Here is a 21,153-nt window from a genome sequence, read left to right as displayed (position 1 = left end):
AGAGCAGCAGTAAGACAATGCTATCACTTTAGGGCAACTATATGCTTGCCAAGTTCTATGTGGCAGTTCTTTAAATTGCCAGAAAAAATTCATTAGGTGATAATCTCTCCCAAGGCCAAATAAAAGACATGGACTATAGAAGCACATGGGCCCTGGTTCTACAGAGTCGACTCTGTGCTCTTTTTGTGTGGCCACACACTTTTCACGGACATTGTCAGAGGATTTGCAAGAAGTCATACATTCAGCCTTCACAAGATGGATTATAAATTCCCACGCTCAAGTTGAAAAGCCCATCAAGAAAGGTATGCTGTGGCTTATTCCTCCAAGTTAACAACAACAGTTCTCATGCTCTCATTTCACAGAGCAACAGGGAGGGATTGAAGGAATTGGCCTGAGAACCTCCCCTATGGACATGTCAATTTTTTTATTTTTTTTTTGTATCTCATCGAAGAGGAAACAAAATCCCTCTTCTGAAGAGAGCCCACATAGACAAATTTTTCAAAGAAACAGTTACTGAGTAAAGGAAACAACATTATCCAAACCAAATTCTTGTTTCCTTACCTTCTTTCATTCTGGGTTATTGTTCCCTTTTCCAACTTGCCAGCAATGGAACCTAAAACCTTACTTGCATCATTTGCAAAATCCAAGTCCCGAACCTCTGCAGGGGAAACTGGCACTATAGCAAAAGCTTCTTTGTCCTCTTTCACTGGAGAAGTACCAATCTGAAACCCAGAGAAGGTTTATCATCAAACCAAAAGGCAGAAAACAAAGTAGCGATTCACACACTCAGTGATAACAGAACAGAAAAAAAAGCCACGCTCCACTTAGGCAGCACGAGTCAAACTTTGAGAACAGTAGCCCTCTGTGCAAAGCTCAAAGCTGTTCCCAAATCCAGAGGGACATCAGGTGAGACTGCAACATGTTACTGTATACAGGGGGAAAAAAATCCTCCTTGTGATGACTGTTGTACAGTAGAAATCGAACAGCATAACTAGTGCACGACCACAAAAGCCGTCTTTAAGATAAAATATTTTGTGTAGGCACTACTCATTACGGTTCCACTGCTTGCTGTTTAACCCATCAGTCTCAAGGGACTGAACTTCTGTCAACACTTTTGTCAACAGTACAGGAATACAAGGACATGCTTGCATAAAGTAACAGAACTTACTTTAAGCATCACAGGCTTCTCCTCTTCTTTATCAATAGGGATATTGGTACTATGAACCCAGGTGTTAGTGCAAAGGTGTCTAAGCCTGACATAAGAGTTCCTGAAAGAAAATCGAAAGTTTCAAAGCATGAGTCAGTTTCCCAGACAGGAAATCTTTGCATTGTTCGAACTGCAAGATGTTGGCAGGCACAAGTAGGGAAAAAACAAGTGTCATCTTTACCCATGCTGCATACCATAACAGAAATAAGAATCTTTCCTTACTTCATTCTCTAAGTTCACCTTAGGAAGTCTTCTTATATAATGACATAGATTCTTCTGTAAAACAGAACTATGTCTATATTTTGTTGCTGTAACTCAGCTGCTGCACAGTAACTAATTAAGTCTCTTCAAGTCCTCACATTTCCACATGCTATAGCGTATCTGAGCTGTCAACTTCCTCCCTTATCAGGGAATTATGAGCTGAAAAATGCAAAGTTATTTTATATTTTCTAAATTGAGAATTTTTGGACTCTTTGTGTAGGTAGTCAGTGTTGAACACACATCATAAGTCCATTAAATACCAGAACACAAGACTAGTATGCAACAATTTTCTTTAGCAGAAGTCCTATGGGGACAGCAGTTCCCAGACTGTTTTCTCAGGTATTTCTGGCAATGACACTATTTCGCACGTACCAGTTGTTTGATAAAACATGTCAAGCCAAAAATCAGATGAGCATCTTTGGCCAGAATAAGAAACAGTTTCAGCTGCAGTACAATCTCCTCTCTCCTCACAACCACAGCAGCACAGAGGACAGAAGCAGCAGCCAGGACAGCTGCTTTTGGTGACCATGTTAACTTCTGCTGACTTACAGCATCTGATGACTTAGTGAGCTGCTTAAAGCAGATTAAACAAATACACTGTGCTTTCTGGGTGGGAACAGACAGCAAAGAATCTGCATCCACACTGTGTATCTTTGAAGGGTACAGAATCTTTTATGTACAAGAGGTACCATATGAACAGTAAAGGACAGGTAGAGAACAAATCAAAGTGCTAAATACCTGATCTTACACCCTAGCTAACATAATACAGACAGGTCGTGGGAGTGGCTTGATAGGACACCCAAGGCTTTTGGTCCCAATTTGTTCACTATCAAGGAAGTCCCTTAATGTCAATTCTCCTATCTGTAAAATGTTGTTTGGTTACTTATAACTCAATTGTAAAGTACCGAAGTGAAGCTTCAGGCACTTGCTCAGTAATTCAAGAATTTGAGGAGGAAGCTTCTTTCCAAAGGATAAAAGAAAAAAAGCAGTAGACAGCTTTACCTTAAAAAAACCCCCAACCCTAACTCCAAAGCAGACAGTCAGTTTTAACACTATGCTGAGCTGTACCTGGGGACAAGGCTGTCTCCTCCTCGCAAGGTGGTGGGATCCAACTCAAATATGGAGGAGATATCGTTTCCTTCAGGCACAGAAACCAGCGAGTACGCCATCTTCTCCTGAGCACCGCGCAAGCCTCTTCTGGAGGCATCCTGCTCAGGGTCCAGCTGTGGAGGAAGTCCCATCACAGAGTCAGACCAAGCCCTCCAGACCCACCCGCCCAGCATTAAACAGATGGGGCCTGTATTCGCAGACACGACTGAACCACTTCAAGTACCTGTAAGACAGCTGGGCTTTAGGACACCAGTAAAACTGACAATTAGGTGGTCTTGCCAACCATTTCTTTGTTTTTCCCTGGTATTAGTAACTTCTAAGTATTTCTGGATCACAAACTCAATAAACCCTAAGCCACAGAGGTTATGCCTTGCAGACAGTGCCAGAAGAGACTCAAAATCCCCCAATCATTCACCCCACGGTGCACTGGGAACACTGACAGTTTCAGATGACCCACATTGGCTAAGATCCCCAACCCTGACACTACTAGCTCTTGAAGTATATTTGACATACTGCAACTACCATCGTAACAAAACAATTATGTGAAGTGTAAATATAAAAATCAGCAACACTGTGTAGCAACAATCTTGCTGGGAAATAATCAACTTCAACAGCAAAAATGGGGCTTGCATTTATGAATCACAGACAAATGAAACAAAAAGCTAATCAAGAAGTTAGATGTCTTGCTGTTCTCACCACAGTTTATGATGCACTCGAACACAATGATAGGCTAAAAGGCTGGGGCATTAGAGTATCTTCATTTCCAAGGCACTAGCAAATTACCAGCCTCCTTCAGCAAAGTAAAGATACTAACATCAACTGAATAAACCCCTGGATTTTCAGATGAAAGGACAAACGAGTAGGAAAAAATAAACTGGGAAAAAGGAACAACTTTCTCTAAGATCTTTCCTAGGGAACTACCAGTTATCACTAGTCAATAAAAAAGTTGCTGTCTGACACAACACGGGAGCCAGCTGTCCATGCATAAACATCTAAATCCTAGACATAATTTTCTATGTGATCAAGCAACCAATTTATCAGCTTTTCTGTGATCATGGCACCAGCAGAAGGCAGGCACCCAAAGCAGCCAGCACTCAAGTACCTGTCTTTCAAAGTCCTGGCGTCAGGGATTGCAATCCTTAAACATACGGAAAGGTATCTAATGTTGCTTGTGCCTCAGGATACTCTGCAGTTAGCACATTTGTTGTCAATGAACTTGGCTGCAGAGTAGTGACATTTAAAGTCTGATTTTGCACATGGGAACAGACAGTTAGCTGTATGGAACAGAAATACACATTGGGACCGTGCCTTCAAGAGAAGAAGCAGCTATAATCTCAGAGTCCATCTGGAGGCTTTACACGGGGATAAATTTGCTCATTCGGAATGAATTCTCCAAATTTCAGCCATCTCCTTCATCCCCACAGTAAGACAGCTGCTCTGTATTCACAATTTGTACTTCAGGAGACAACTGGTCAGTTATTGAAACTGTGACAAAGCTGAAAATGAGTAGTAAAAAGTAGGAAATGTGGCAATTTAGAGAGAACTAAAACTTCAATCCCAAAGCTAAACAACAGCAATCCCCTTTAGTATTGCAAGATACTTGCTGGCATCTCACCTATGCCCGCTCAAACCTCACTCTTGTACAGCTCACTAAAGTATAAGGAGAAAACAACAACAGAACATCGAGCTGTGCAAAGAACCCCGCTGCCTTGCAGACAGCTCACATTCGAATCAAGTTGGAGTTGGGATAAAGTTGGATAAAGCAGCCTACACCACCCTGTCACTAGTTAATGTTAAACGATGCAGTAATTTTGTGTCAGAAATGAATTATGTGCTCCTGATGCTATTCTTTATGGTCTGTTTTTGCCACCTAGTGGTAAAGAGACAGCAGGGAAAAATCAGTACAACCTTGAAGCCAGTGTTATAACTGCACTTATCAGGAGGAGACAGTAGCATATCACCAGTAGGACTGATGTCTGTATAGAAGTCCTCAACACTGATTAAATTTCAAAAAGTTAAGTCAACAAGTTAGTTCAATGTGGGATTCCCTCCTCCTCCAACAATAGCTTTGTGGGTGGTTTTTGTTCATTTTTTCAGTATGTTTACTGAAGCCAAGCTGTCAGAACATCAGTGTTTGCTGCCAAATACCGCCAAGAACTAATCAGGGTAACAGCTCAGTATTTGGGGACAAGAGTAAGTGTTTTAATGGCCAAGCTATAATGACAAATCCTTTCAGGAGGAAAAATCCACCCTGCAGGATTTCAAAGCATCATAGCACATTGATCTTTTAAAAAAAAATAATAAAATAATCAGGAGTTGTTCTTTCCCATATCCGAATGGAGCAAATCTTCCATAATACAAGATAAATGATCAAGAAAGCTGTGTATGCCTACAATGAAATCCAACTAAAAAAAAATATAATCCACCGTGAAAAGTGCTGTTCCAGTTTTATCTGTTTTCAACTACTGAAACAATGCGGCTTCCCTTTGGAGTCAAAGAGAAGCTTCTATTAATATAAAGCATTAGCACACTCAATCTTGGACACGACATTTACAGAAAACAACATATACTTGCTTTCACAGAATGGCACTGAAATCATTCTCACCCCACCATTCTTGCTCTCTAGACCCTTTATCCTGGCTTTCCTGCAACAAGCTAAAATGAGAGGGGGAATTAATTTCTTAAACAAGGAGGCGAGACAACTGACTGGCACTGCACTATGTGAACATCCCGGCAGGGACACTTGCCATCTGGCATCACCTTGAGCAAGCAGCTTTTCAGATGTCTTCAACAGTGCTTCAAGGAGGCAAAGGTTTAAGAAACAAGGAAGACAGAAAAAGAGAGGGTACAAAGTGGGGAGGTGAGGGGGTCCAAGTAACTTATAAAATTATAAATTCGATTCCAAGTGCATTGCTCCTCACTAAAGCCTAACCCAGTTTTCTAAATCCACTCCCCTTGATAGGCCTTAAAAGCCTTCAGATTATTCTCAGTCTTTTAGTTTCTTCACTAGCAACAAATCCTGGACCATCTATGCAATGGCCAGGTAAATACCTGGGCCTGTGTCAAGCCCTCCTCAATTAGGGGCAAGATCATACTCTTGCCTATACTTACTGAGGATTGACACTCCAGGTCATCTTCCTCATAGTCAGGGTTTACCTGATGAAACAGAATCACAGGCACGTCAAAACTCTAACAGAGCTGGAAGTGGGAAATAACCTCAGTGCAGTCTAAACTTATTTTGTAAAAAATGCACTCTACTGCTACAACACTACCAGGCATGCAGAACAAATATACTGTGTAAACTGAGTCATTTCTAATTGGGCATCTGTCTGTCCATGAGTTAAGCAGTTAAGTAATCTGCAAACATACAGAGATTTATCTTGTTCAGGATAATCACTAAAGGACCAAGAGGGGTAGGGAGTTACCAAGTTTCAGGATTTGATTTTAATTTTAAATCCCAAGTGGAATTTCCAACTAGAAATTACTGACTTGGCAGAAATCTTTCAGAACAAACATTATTCTAACCATGGATCAGGTGAGCAATCGCCTCTGGTATATTTTTGCACAATGTAAGACTATGTTTTTATTTTGGCTGATTAGCAAATCCAAGATTTACTGGAAAAGCTCTATACTGGATCACCACTGAAAAGGATTTGCAAGTGTTCATGTGACAAAATGCTGGTGTTTTACCAATCTCCTTATTAGAAGAATATAAAATAGGATATTTAATTCGGACTTTTCCCACTGAAACTCTCAGGTCAATAGCATGGGCTGAGACAGGCCTTCTGCCCTGCCATGCACTCTTACATACAGGACAGCTTTACTTCCAAAGGTTTGTGTATTGGCATGTTGGTATATTCATGCTTTTAAGTAAATAGTAGTAGTTTTAGTAAACTTTTACAAGTATTAAACAGCAAAACTCAAAATTATAACCCTTTTTTTTTTAAAAAAAAAAAAAAAAGATACGTCCTGAAATTTTATTTCAATGAGGAAAGATCCCCACTATGGAGAAAGAAAGATTTATTTTGTGCTTGGACAGCTAAGTGTTATCTGCAGTACTTATAAGACTGGTCTAAAGTCTAACTGCATTTCCATTCTAGTCAGTTCTACAATTCCGCTTAGAAATCAGTGATACAAGAAAACGTAACAGTAGTTGAATTAATTTTCCCCCAAAGGCTCTCAGCCATTTTCAATTTATTCATCTATTAATAAATTCATCTTGATTTCTACTGCCCACATGACAGGATACTATTTAGTGTCTATTCTCTACAAGAGAAGAGTTATTGGCTCTAGAATTCATACAAAAAGTGAAATAAGCCCAAGACTACCCCGTACCATGGTGTTCTTTCAAGCCTCTTTCCCTTTGTTTTCTAAGTTTAACCATGTACTTTTGTACTAAGGACCCAAACACCTCTCTCCTCCCCTGTGTCTATTTTTAGAGCAGGAAATAAAAGATTTTCAGAAGGTGTAAAAGGAAGAAGAGACTGTGGAATAAAATACCGAGTTCCTAAGCAAGCCCCAGCACCTACCTCTGCTGCTAGGTAGTGTCCAGTAGCAAGGTGTTTGAACCTGAAAAGGCTGTTCCAGTACCCCGCACCACCACGACAAGGATCATGCTGCACCACCTACAAGGGAAGGGAAAACGCATTTATATTGTGGGTCTTTCAAACATAGCATTGACCGTATTTCACATGCAGATAAGAGGAAACAGGACAAGGAGCTCCAGAAAAGTTATGTCCCTGTGTGAACAACACAGAGTAAATACTTTGATTTGGCTACAATTCGTTCATTTCAACAATTCTGGAATGACAGCAGGAAGATTAAATTGAAAGTCAGAGATGTAATTAAGGTGCTGTAGATGTGCATGTGTTGCTAGGTCTTGAAACAAACTTCCTAAAGAAATGCAACAAATCCTTTACCTTTTTGGCAAAATTATTTTTTGACCTTCTTAAAGTGGATGAGGGAAGACACATGGAAATATTTCAAATGCAACTGTGCTGCACAAAAGAATATGGAAGACTTATATTTACTCTCTAACTTCTCCTGTGGCAGGCAGTGCCTCCAACACCAGATGATCTGTTACTTCTTATTGGCTACTCTGGGGGTACATACACTTCCTTTGGGAAAACACAGCATAGCTGGCCTGTGCCTGTCAGGGAAGGACTATGCTACCTCTGCCTCACATTTACCACAGGATAACTGCACACACATGGACAGTTACCACAGAAGTTACTGATGTGTTGTAACATGTTGAAACAGCATTAATTACAGGTAAGCTTTTACTTCAAATATGGGAGAAGCTGTGTACTGAAGCGGATACTTCCAGAAAGAGTATGAGAAACACCTATGCACCATTACAGTTCATTTTACGATTCTCACATGCAGTTTATATGGCAAACATTTAAAATCATCAACCCATAACATAAAATCATAACACTACCAACAGACTGAGGATATTTTAAGAAGCCAGTGATGGCCAAGGTATTAGTCACTCTATTTAAAAGCCAAGTAAAGAAAAAAACCAGTCCAGACAAGCAACACACAGAGAGCAAAGGGTTGCAGACTCCTATCAAATGAGGATATGCATAATCATATTATTCCACACCAAAAATAGAGTGTTCAGTACACTCAGCAGGACGGCTGAAATTATTAGCTGGTGTTAAAACTTCAGTGACTGGTGAGAAAATGACTTCATACGTGCTTCTCTGTCGCCTTTTCCCAAATTGTCAAGAACCTGAATTTGAGAGCTATCTGCTGCACCATTAGAGACTGGAACTCTGTTTTGATTTGGCACACAAAGCACAGTAAGTAAAGGACTTTTAAGATTAAACTTTTAACAACAAGATGACTTTTACCTAAAAAAAGAAATCCAGGTATGCTGTTTTTAAACAGAAACAGTAATTGTTCCTATCAAGCCACCCCAGCCTGAGTTACAATTCTTACCTCTACTTCCCACAGGGCTTTTGAACTGGTTGCAGACGTGGCCGACTGCCTCCCTGTCGTTCTCAGGAAGACATGCTGCTTCTTCCTATGCTCATCGCAGGTCAGAAACTTCTCCTGTTCTGCATGAAACAGTCTCACCACATCGCCCTGTCCAAGCCCAGACAGCATGGTCAGTACAGACATTACCCATCAGTGAACAAGTTACAAGTAAGTAGAGTTTTGAGTCTTACCCCTTTGAGAATATCATCTTTGTTATCACTCCATTTCATGAAGAGAACTATTTTCCAGCTTGTATTGCAATTCACAGAGTTGACCTAAAAGGAGAACTAAAACCATTAGTCCCACTGTTTTGTACCTGCACAAGACACGGCCACAAAATACTGCCTCACTTTTCAGACAATTTTCAGCAGAACACTACAACTCCTGTTGCACTGCTCTAGAGAAGGAACATCCTTTCTGCATTTACTGCAGAACAAGTAACTACAGAGCTGACTTGCTAGGAAGGCAGTTGCTGCTCATCACTGCGCCATGACGTCTGATTTTGAAGGAAAATCTTGGTTTTAGCCCATCAAGCCAAAGAAATCAAACTCAAACCTCTATCCAGCACCCAATAGATATGAGAAGAGTCTGATACTCTATTAAGTTGCTGATTAACAAGATAACCATTCTAAACAATGCCACAGGTACCAACCAACCAATTTTCCTCAAACAAGGCCCAGCAGCTTAGCTGAAACAGAGAGGTTTGTACAGCTGCTCCAGCTGTGTCGATCTGTCCTTACCTCATTGCATCCTGGATTATCGACAAGCTGATGACTACTTGCATGAAGAGGCTGGCCAGCATTGACAGGATTCAAGACTACTTTGTCTCCAATGACAACCTGTATATAAGCACAGCATCAGACAGAAATTTGCACCCTGAGAAAGCTTTTCCTTTCCTTTTTAATGGAAGTGATGGGAGGAAATCACCTTCTTGCAGTTTGGAGAGATGCCTATCCGAGTATGAAAACCAGCACTGTTTGCTTCAGAATCATCATACTCAGCCATTCAGGCAGGAAAAAGCCCCTATGCTACTGGACTCAGGCTTGCAGAAGAAACACAGACTGCAATTCTGGTAACTAACCTATCTGCTGGTTTCCATAAAGTTCTTTCATTGGTTAACATTTAACAAGTAATTCCTATAGCAAAAGGTCAGCCAAAAATCATCCTTCTCCAAGACACACTTTCATTGGTAAAATCAGATTCTTGACCAGGCTGGCACATGAATGAAGAGAAACACTTCATTATGGACAGTAAAGATCCTGTTCTTCCCTTCTAGGGAAAAGTCTTCAAACCAAAAAGCTTTTTCTGTATTGAAAAGAACTATTCTTAGTGATAAAGTGTCTGAGAATTGGTGTGATTTTAATGAGCTTAATGGTCACTAAGAATGGTCACTGCGCTACCCTGTGCTTTGGCTTTCCTCTCTCTGTGTGTGTGTGTGTGTGTGTGTGTGTGTGTGTGTCTGTAGAAGAGGAAGAGACACATCAAAACATATGGGGCTAGTCCGCAGGGTGAATTATTCCTACTTTATTAAGTCCACTGTGTTTACGTGCCAAATATATACCTGGACTATATCACAGAGCACAGTGAAGCTTATTACCTCCTGGTTCTAGGCAGATAGCATACCCAGATGACTCAGATTTTGTAGAAAAGAGATTTAGAGATTAAAATGGTAATTCATTTAATTCAGAGCCAATTATTTTCCAGATTTCCCATGAACAGGACCATTTAACCTCATTATTACCTCATTCCTCAAATACAAAATGATGATGAATTTTGATTCCAAACTGACAACATTGAAAACCAAGATGCTAATTATTTGTTCCAAATCTACTGAAGGAACTCAACATTTCCTACCATTGTGAATTGGACAGGAATTGTGAAAGGCCGGCGTAATTAGGTCCCTTATTCCCTCCAACGTTAAATCATTCCATGTTTCCAAAATACAAGTTGCCATAGCAATTTTCCTCCCCCTCATGACAGCATAGGAAAAAGGTTGTTCCTGCAACATCACGCTCTAAAAGATCTGTGCATTTCATTAATTGCAAGACAGGCCTCCCAAAAGAAGCTTTGCCAAGCTGTGCACAAAGCAGTACAGGAAGATATTCCCCTTCACACTTACGCTGTCTCCAATGGAACGCAGCTTGTAGAAGGGCTGTATGTAGAACCAGGAACCTTCATTTCCAGCTTCATCCAAGGTCACCCTCATAGCATTCTTCTCCAGTAGAGCTGGAAGCCTCTTATTTACTGTTAAGTATTTGTTACTTTTTAAGTGAAGCAGCTAGAATAAGAATTAGAGTTCAGTTCTAAGAATGCTCATTTTTCCTTCCCTCAGTAAACAGCAAGTGTGCATAAGATAACCACAATACTATACAGGACTTACATAATTTAGTTTTTAAAAATACTGATCAGGCACAATTTCACTTGCACTTCTTTCAGTGTATATACAGTCCTACAGCACAAAACTTCTGCAGCTAATGCAACTGTTCCTTCTCCAGCAAATGATAAACACTTAGAAATGCCCTCATCACTTTACAACAGCCTGTTCAAAAACCCAGGATCAAAAGTTGTAAAATGCTGGGGACTAAGTGGCTTTCCCTGGTACAAAGGGGGTGGCGAGAAGCAAAGCTGTTCTTATCTTGCATTGCGCCGTCTTATTTGACATAAAACGTGACTGCTTCTTTGAAGACTCTCCTCAGAGTCCCATTCTTCAACCCTCCACCGCGCACCACCTTGCAGAGCGTGCACCATCGGCACGAAAATGTGAGCTCCAACACGTCACACCCCAGCTCTCGACCTACCCAGCTCCAACCAACTGTTGTTAAGTTCCCAGTAAATTTAGCAGACATGTACTTTCAAACAGAAAGCTGCTTTTTGATGCCTTTTGACTACCATAAATACTCACAGAACATATGGGAGTTATGGAAAAATATGAGTAAAAAATTATCACCACTCTTAATAGTGCTGATGTTTGCAGTCCAATCAAAAATGGGTGTTATTTTTCTTTCATCTTTTTTTTTTTTTTTTGCCTCAATCGCACAAGCCAATAACATACTTAACCAAGACAGGCACTTCCTCAAGCAGGTTGCTCCAAATCCTGCAATTGCTTTAAAGGTTGGCCACCAATTTCTCCTTGCAACAAGAAAGCCCTGTCTAGTCCTGCTCATAGCCACCACTCCTGTTGGCTGGTACTGTGTCAGCAGAATAAAACACACCTGTATAGAAATCTCTTAATCTGAGGCTCAGTATACTCAGCTGACTATGCCTACTTTGGATGCATGGAGGCACTCTACCTAGTAGAAGTAGGTTTGTTTTGCTTTCATATTGTTCCCCAGTCTTTTCATTACACAGTTGTTGTACTTTCCATTTTTCTTGGGTTTGAGACATGATTTGGGGTTTTTTTCCCCATTCCCAGGGACCTAAGCATATCCTTTGCTTCAACGGACTGCAGTTATATGACTTGATTTTTCCTTCACTGGGTCAGTTTAGTATTTGATGTGTCAACATTTAATTGTGAGACACCATATATGGCATCGTACACTGCCTGTGCCATCTTCCAAACGGCCAACTCTAACAAAGGCTTTAAGTAGTATTTCTGAAGGAAGCAACCATATGGTGACCTCAAAAAGAAAAGCTCAATTAACCCATAATAAAAAAAGTGACTCCATCGTAGCTGTACACCTAGTTCTTGCTTCAGAGGATCCCACTTCAGGACACTGTCATACCTTGCAAAACTAGACTCTTGTCCATGAACTCCAGAAATTTAAAGTCATGTTCATTCTGTATAGGATTTTGCTCAAAGATGTTCTCAGCCTACCTGGATAACATTGCCATACTGGATGACTGTTCCCAGCAGCTTCCTGTTTTCCGTTTCGTTCTGTTTCTTTTCCAAATCTGCTGCATGCTGAAATTAAAGAACAATTCAACTGCTGATTGTCTCATAAAAAGAGTGGCCAAATGCCCAAGGTTCTAGAAGACTATTTCAAAGAACTGGAAAACCAGCAAGCATCTGATACAGTGTAATATCCTTTTTCCAACTTCTAACAGCCTAAGTTTCAATTACCTTTTTCAGTTGTTCAGGACAGTGGACACACAGCAATTAAGCAACCCATAATTTGGATAAATATGAAAAAAATTTTGGAATAAAACATGAGGTGAAAAGCTCAGACAAGATAGAAGACAAATCATGAGAAGAGAAGCTATGGAGGGAAGGTGAAAAGGGATGGGTAACTACTGAAGCCAGGAAGTCTATATTCCTTTCTACTGGACTTCTATACAAATCGAAAGGAAAGGACCTCAACTCTGGCTCTTTATTTTACTTTGCCAATACAGGCCTTCTACAGCCTGTTTAGGCCAACTCTAATCATCTTCACTATGCAACAGGATTATTTAGAAGACATTTACAAAAGCCCTCTGCAGCTCTGAGTACATGAGCTCCCCATGTCCCAGCACTGCAGAGTCTGTACTTCATGAGGCTGAAGGATACTGTGCTGCGTTACAGATGGGCTGTGAAAATACAGTTGGGCATTTCTGTATCACACTAACGTGGTAATAGAAGAGAAAGCCCTTGCAAAGCACAATGCTCATAGGGATACATTGTTTTATTTGGTGATTTATCACTAGTCTCTTGCACTTTGTTTTGTTTTAAATTAAAAGAGCTATTTTGCTCAGGCTGATTTTAAACAATTTCATTTGATTAAAAAAATTCTCCTACTTAACATGAAAAATTTTTTTCATTTAAAAAAATTCTGTATTTGCTTTAACTGATATCTGGCAGTAGAGAGTAATTTATAACTAGACTTTTTTTGAGGCTAAAAATCAGTGTTTATGGTTTGGTTCTCAGATCTCAAGGACTATGGTAGGTCGAGTTTTCTCCTGGAAGAGAAGAAAGTGTCCACAGTTCCTAACTGCAGGAAGGCAAAGTAGTAATAACACAGAACAAAGCTTTTCTACTGTAAAGGAAGAACTATCTGTATACTGTTATAAAACTTCAGCACCTTCAGCTTACACAAAACATGCTATTTTTAGATGTTGTGCTAGGTATTGCTGGCTCTTGCTCCTGGAGAACCTGGAATACAGCTGCTCATTCAAAGTCAAAAATATATTTAGAAATACAATGCAGGATACCTTCTCTATTACTGAAGTATAACATTTTTTGCTTGATTTCAAAGTATTCTGTCAAGAAAGGATTTCTTTAAGACATTAGAGCCCTCTCAACTATCAAAGGCAATCACAAAAGACAGAACTTCTCTGCCTGCACTGGACTGGGTGTCACATTTATTATAAATAAAATAGTGTATTCTGTGAAAACACAATAAAGACTCTGGAAGCATTTCAAAATCACACACCAAAACTGACACTCATTCAAGAAGGATCATTTTCTCTGGCCACTAGATGTCAGCTTCTCAACCAGCACTGATTCTTGATACCAAAGAAAGACAAGTGTCCCAGATTTTTAAATCCCTTAAATGGCATTAACTTAAAATAACCTGACCTCAGCATTGAGTGCTCCACAGCAGACAATAAATTCCACCAACAGACAAACAGAAGCCAAAAAAGGCAAGTGATGATGAATACATCTTGCATCACCAATTTCATTAGAAATTATATGCACTGATAAAGAAATCTAATCACCGGCAGAGCTAACAAATATGCGCACATGTTCCAGGGCACAGCCCCCCCAATACACATCGTGAAACACGTAGGGTTTTTTAGTGTATTCCATGTGCCACCAAATGGAAAAGATGACACATATGATTGACAGAAAAAAGTTTTGATATATATAAGTGATGTACATGAGACCAAATTTTTTTAAAGACATTCATCAGTCCCAGGTCCCCGAGGACCTGATTTGGCACATGCTACATAAAGGATTAGCCTTTATGTCAGTGTGATGCATATTAAATAATCTCCAATAAAATTGTAGAGGCCTCAAATTCCTTCACCAAATCAAACATGCAGTTCGTGCACGGTGGTACATTTCTGTACAAACATCATCCAGCTGAAGCTAAATAATGGAAAAATCTAACCCTGTATTTCCATAGGGACCCCAGCACAAAATGGTAAAGTGTCAGACAAACAACAGGTTCCAAACACCTGAACTGGCATGTACTGAGGAAAGAGAAGACAACTTTAAAAGACAATGTAATTCAGGGCAATCACACGGTATTTTTAATCTACATGATGTAGTATTTAGACCATACTTTCTCTTTAAAATCCATAAACTCTCACACATATCCTGTGGGCATAAACTCTCGCCTTCCCTCGTACACCAGAACAACCAAACCCAGAATGTGTCGTTACTTAAAGCTTGCTGGCACAGTCTACCTCTCTTATCATTATTAAAGGGGCAGGAGAAATGCAGCACAAGTGAAGGACCTTTGTGCTACAGCCAGTACCAAAATAGCTTTCTCTTTGCCAGGTTAATACTTCAAGGTTATAAAATTATGTTTTCAGAAGAAAAATGAGTCAAACAGTCAGCCTTTGTGAAATGCAGGAGCAAGGCAGCCATATGGCAATCAACAAATGACACTCTCCTACAGGGCCACTTTGTATTTCAGTCTACAATGAGCTTAATATAGACTTAAAAGAAACTAAAAATATTTAGAATTGTAATTTTGACATGAAGTACTCTAGCTATGTAATTTTAACATAAACATGGAGTTTATTTAACTCTAAAGTCAACAGATGGTATTTAAGTTAAGCTGGGTTTTTTTTATGTAGGAACTCTAAAAACAGCAATCAACTGCCTTACTGGGTTTTCAGCTGCTGAATGTCAACATTTTACCCAGAAAATATTAAATACTGCAAGCTATTAAGGAAGGAGAGGCTGTCTGGCCTTATAATTACTCATAATTACCCATCAACCTTTAAACGTACTAACAGCAGCTATGTTTGAGGAATCCCAATAGATTTCTCAGACTGGTGGCTGAGATGGCATCTACCAGCACAGCTAACGCCCGTGACTTCCCACGTTGAGATGCAGTGCCTGAGAATCTTCTACTCTGTGTAGCTGTTTGAAGGATCCTATTTTTATGCTGTTACCACCCAAAATGCCCATGTAGAGCACTACTATAGGTTAGCACAGGTTAATAATGGAAGCTTAAACAGCTGTCCTGACTAACTCAGTATCATACGTACTGGTAGTGGCGCACACAGGCCTTGACCAGCATGCCGTTGTAAATCAGAGGCTGTTTAAAGAGTTACTTCTGAGCAAATGTCTCAAAAGGAGTCTTGTATACTAATTTCTACATACTTTCTTGATGTCTCTGGGTTATTGTGTCAAGTTGACTGAAATTACTTAAAGCAATACAGATGAGAGTGTTGATGATCAGAAGGAGCCTAAGCGTGAATACTTACGTGCAGTTTATTGAGTAGCACAGCATCGGTTGTGCTGTTAGCTCCTGGCTTTGCTGCTTTCCAAAACTGCTTTTGAGCAGAGTACCGGTTCATGGGACATAGTTTGAACAGGCAATCTATAAAAAACAGATGAAAACCAGAAAGATTGGTTCAACCATTTGTAATTATCTGGATTTTTTGCTACTAACATTGTCCAAATATTCCAGCAGCAAAGAAAGGTTTATAAACAAATTCCCAAAAGCTCTTGATCAGGCAAATGCTTTTTTGAGCAACAGGAATGTTGCCCCATGAACGATAAAAATTAACTGCTGCTGCCAAACATATGATGCAAGACCAGAAAATTTAGAACTCGTCCCAGTCAAGCACACTACCATACTAAAATGGTAACACATTTCAACGGTTTCCCAGACAAACAGATTCATTTTACACACTTTCAACTTTTTGGTTTTCTACTTTGGTTGTGTGAAGTAGCATACCTGCCAACATTAGATTGGGGGTTTTTTGGGTTTTTTTTGGTTGTTGTTGTTTGTTTAGTCTTTAGAACAAATCTCTTTTATTGCTAGGGAAAAATAAGGTACAAAGAATTGGAGAAACTGAACTAATAAAGCAGCAGTAGCATAAAATACCCCCAAAGAACAGCACGTACAAGCACAGATATTCAAAGCGTAGCTCGAAGTAACAGTGAACCCCTCAGGGTGTCGGGTTCTTTACTCAGTCTATCCACACTGTTTATTTAACATTCTGCCTGGCAAAGGCCAGGAATTACAGACCATTAGTCTTATGAAAAGCACATTTTTATATTAAAGTGATGCTAACTTATCAGTAATAAAACCAAATTAGCTGCGTTTACTATTTTTCCTCTTCTCTGTTGCTAAGCAACCGAACACGCAAAAAAATAAATTAAGCTTTTCAAACACAATGCCTAAAGTAGCAGCTTAGAAGTTTAAACAAAGTGCCAAAAAAGCCTGAAGGCTGTTCCCAGTGCCTCTTTGGCAATAGCATGGATGTACAACTTCAAGTTTCTAATTCACGTGGCATTTGTCATGGCTCTTGATGTATTCTTACAGGCAAGCACTGCAATTTGGGATGCAGCAAGCTAAGGAGAGACCTACCTGGGTGTTTTATCTTCACTGTCTGAAAAGCACAGCTGCTTGTGGGCTACTGTGCTAATAAGACTCACTGGATGCACATCAACCAAAAAGGTAAAAACCCCCCACCACAGACAAGTCATTTCAGCTCTGCAGAGGTTAAAGTTGCTGAAGGTGCTGAGCTCTGCTAGAGACAGGCTTTCACAACTTTACCTGGGGACACCATTTGAGATGGACACCTTCACTCTTCTCACACCTTTATTAAAGTAAAGGCCTATTTGATGTCACTCTCTCTGCCTAATCCATCCTCAAAGCACCATTAGAGCATACCAGGCAATATCAAACACCTTTCACAGAAGGGCAAAGGTCTGTCTTCAAAACAAAATCCCCTTCTAACGGGGCGAAGCACCAGAGGCAGATTGGCGTTTCATCTCAGTGAGCCACTGCCTGCTGAAGGGGCTGATCAACTTGTCCAAAACCACCACAGCAACTCCTGCAGCCTGCTCAGCTGGTGGCTCAGTACAACAGCAACTGACCCGGCAGGAGCTGCATACGGCACTGGGGATCTTTAACGGTGACATACTGGGGAAGGACAGAAAGAGCTGAGGCACGTGGAAGGAGATTTAATTGCATCTATCCAGAATGCTCACCTCCACTTTGACACTACCCGCTTACAGCTTCTGAACAAACAAGGAAAGTGGAAAATGCAGTGCAAGCCATCCTTTCCAGGTTTGCTCTCTTCAACGTATTTTTCATTTACATAAAGATGATTCACAGAGATTGACAGCACAGAATAGACGCAAAAAGCCACTGCAGGCTGGCACTTTAAGCTAAGACTATGCATTGTAAGCAACACACCAGCTATAAAATTTTCTATTTTTGCTTAAACCATCAGTTCACACAATGACAGCAATTAACACACAGAATTGCATAGAAGAATTAATTGTATGCTAGATTTAGTCACTATGCGAGTGTACTTTTTTTCAGTCAAGAAAGTTGTCAAGCTAGGCTTAACTTCCAAATTGTTAACTGCAGGCAACCTCCTCTCTTCCCTGTAGCACGGGGGGCAAAGCTGTACTAGTGTTTGACCTTGTTCAACGCAAGAAAGAAAAACATAACATGTTTTTCTTAGGTTTTCTTCCTAGTTACAAAGTCAAAGCTACAGATCTAAAACAAACAATGACAAGCAGGCAACATTTTTCTTTTTCTCATATTTGTCCTATAAAATCTGTACCTTAAGTGGTTAAGGACTTAAATTTAGCATTGTTCACCTTAATATAACCACCAGAGGCTGGTTTGTATGGAGTGTATTTCACCATGAGTCGAGCTACACAAACTTTATGGCCAGAAGACTTTTAGACCTCCAGATTCCATAGGTTTTTAATTTTTACCAAAAAAAAGTCAACATGCAAGGATGTACTAGCTGGGTACCACCACAGTCAGCAATCTGCAACCCACAGTAGTGATAACTGCAAAAGGTAAACCAACTACTTGTCAGACACTAACTTAGGGAAGTTAGATTTATTTCTAACAGATCCAAAGTGAAACCAAAGCAGCTGAAACAATGAGTTACCTGCTCTGATCATGGATCTGAGCAGCTTTAGTCACATGGGAAAGGTGATAAAGCTATTACTGTGAAGTAATTACATCTTATTATACAGTTTGTTAAATATTAACCATGAAGGGAAGCATTTCCTTTTCAGATCTTCAAGATATACAGTGAAAAATGGCAGAATCGCACACTGAGTAAGTATAAAAATAAAATACTACGTAACTGCTGATGAAATGTTGACACATCATCAAGCCTGAACACTGAACAAAGGTCCTGCAGGAAGAAGTGATTGCATCGTTGTGTACTATCCCATCATGCACATGGATGATGAATGAACGTTATATGGACATGTAGTAAATCTGCATTTCAATGCTTCCAAGCTAAACCCCGTTCTTTCACCAGCAATTGCTTTGCATCTAATAAACTGGACTGAGTAAGACCATAATTGCACCATGTAATACATCAGTGCTCTCAACGTTTGGATATTTAGATCCCCACATGGGCCTTTGCCACCTGCAGCTCACAAGAATATTGTCAGTGATGTCTGGCACCACAGAGGAGCAGTCAAAATCAAGGATACTGGAGACACTAAACAATTCCACATTCTGAAGGATTCTGGGGTTCAATGAAGAGAGAAACTTGCCAGCTACATTATTCCAATGCAATTGTTTCCACACCATGCTTTTCATTTTCTTTTTTCACTTTCGCCTTCCCTTCTCTTGTACTAGATCTTGCCCCTTTCCTACCTAGCCAGTCTCCACATTTCCAACCTTCCCTACCAATCCAAGCCCAGCCAGATTCTTTACTTCCATCCCAACTAATTTATTCGGCCCCCAACAACTGACTGATCCATCCCTTCTCTTTCCCCCCCCTCCACAAGCAGCAGTGTAAAGGTCCCCACCTAATCCTTGAGGAAAGCTTATGTTTTGCCCAGACAATCCTCATCTCCCAAGGTTTCTTGACTTCATCATTCAAGGAATCTTAATCTCCCAAAGCATAAGGAACCAGAACTTTACAAAGAGGATAGGGTTGGTTGGTTTTTGGTTTCTTTTTTTTGTTTGTTTTTTTTTTTTGGTTAACCATCACCACAGTATTTTGTCAATCACTTTTTAGGAATACAGACTTTTCTTTAAAAACACATCTGGGAAAAGCACCTGGCAAAAAGAAAAAGAGTCAGCCAAAACAGTAAAACTTAAAAACATCAGGCTGGAAAAGCATCTCTTAAAATAAATTTTCAGCCAACCTTGAGCCTCCACACTGCTTCCACCCCTACCCTGTAGCAAACAAGAACTGCACTGCGTGGGGGCAGGGTTGCTGCTGCTGGGCAAGTGAAAAATTATCACACAGCAAATCCCTCCAAAGGACTAACAGCATCTGGGCTCACAGATGCAGGACCTGACTCAAGAGACAGACCACCACTTTCACACGCAGTTAAGCTCTGCAAGCTCCCTCCGGTGCCGCCCTGTGACAGCAGTTTGCTGGCTGTTCTACCTGTCCCCATCCTGTTCCACCTCTCAGGGTCACTGCAATCATGTATACACAATTTTGCTTTCCTAGCAAAATGAAAAACCTGACCAGACTGATATTTTTGTGTCTTTTTTTAAAATGGACTCTGTTGCATTGGAATTTAAGTAGCATTTAGGTAGTATGTTAGTAAGATTATTACAAAATATAATGCAAGACTTGTTCAAAACTACCAATACCCACTAACTCCTGAGACGCTGGAATGATGTGGAGAAGTATTTCGGAGCTCACCCAAGATACTGCCACCTTTGTGCACACCAAGCTGCCTAGAAATACATGAGGCCCACTCAGACATACCTATAGAATTCCCTTCAGAGGGTGTCCCCACCACTTAGGGCATTAAGTGACATTATTGTGTCAGTTCTACCCTTGGTATATGAAAACAGCTTGAAAAGTTGTTAAACTGATACTGCAACACCCAAAGCTCTTCCTGGTGCCTTTGCTGGGTGACAGCTGGATATTAGCCACTATTAAGACTTTCCATCTTTGCTACTTTCAGAGCTCAGCTCAGTTTTGAGTTATACTCCCCAATTTTGCTCACTCTGCCATTCTCCAGCATGCTTGTTTCTAAACGATCTGGAAGTACTTTTAGCTTCAGCCAGGCTGGTTGTGTAATACACCACTCATCATTTTTTCCAAATCTCCCCTGGCTATTTTAAGCCTTTAGTAGAAAGTCTTCACCAACTTCTCTGCAGTTAGAGAAAGCAGGCATCAAATATTTTGTTGGCAACAAAAAGGTGCGTCATTTCATTTTTCACACAGACCCAGACTTTATGAAATGCCAACTGGAAAAAGGTAATAGTCAAGAAAAGTTATTCCCTCTCAAAAATCATACTTCAGAGTACTTTCAGATGCGGTAAATCTATAAAGATGAAGATATTTAAATAAGTCACTTAAAAACCCCACTGAATATTTAACACCAACACAGCTGTTTCTTCGTTACTTGAAAAAAATCAAACTCCTTTTTGCGCAGCAATACTAAAATTAAAAGAAAATTAGCAATTCCCTGTTGAAATTTAGCAGTTTGTCTTCAGACTTATCTATACTTAGATACCTGATATTTCCCCAAGGCC

At 40.1% G+C, this 21,153-nt stretch overlaps 1 protein-coding gene across 12 annotated transcripts in view; it reads right to left on the bottom strand.

Moving 5' to 3' along the window:
• ITPR1 (inositol 1,4,5-trisphosphate receptor type 1) overlaps nt 1-21,153 on the bottom strand; it is a 182,818-nt gene that overhangs the window by 111,958 nt on the left and 49,707 nt on the right. For 9 of the 12 annotated variants that reach the window (XM_026857342.1, XM_026857345.1, XM_026857344.1 and 6 more), the window contains 11 exons: nt 15,917-16,032; nt 12,375-12,461; nt 10,680-10,838; nt 9,301-9,399; nt 8,752-8,835; nt 8,522-8,668; nt 7,108-7,203; nt 5,690-5,734; nt 2,537-2,691; nt 1,169-1,268; nt 562-722 (listed from right to left, as the gene is read on the bottom strand). In XM_026857342.1, the coding sequence (XP_026713143.1) occupies nt 562-722; nt 1,169-1,268; nt 2,537-2,691; nt 5,690-5,734; nt 7,108-7,203; nt 8,522-8,668; nt 8,752-8,835; nt 9,301-9,399; nt 10,680-10,838; nt 12,375-12,461; nt 15,917-16,032 (1,249 nt within the window). The remainder of the gene's footprint in view (nt 1-561; nt 723-1,168; nt 1,269-2,536; nt 2,692-5,689; nt 5,735-7,107; nt 7,204-8,521; nt 8,669-8,751; nt 8,836-9,300; nt 9,400-10,679; nt 10,839-12,374; nt 12,462-15,916; nt 16,033-21,153) is intronic. The other 3 variants (XM_026857346.1, XM_026857349.1, XM_026857350.1) reach the window with 1 other exon arrangement.

This window comes from Athene cunicularia (genome assembly GCF_003259725.1).
Source record: "Athene cunicularia isolate RWA chromosome 12 unlocalized genomic scaffold, athCun1 chr12_part1, whole genome shotgun sequence".
NCBI lineage: Eukaryota > Metazoa > Chordata > Aves > Strigiformes > Strigidae > Athene > Athene cunicularia.
The sequence above is the reverse complement of the archived record's forward strand: the minus strand, read 5'-3'. Positions and strand labels throughout refer to the sequence as shown.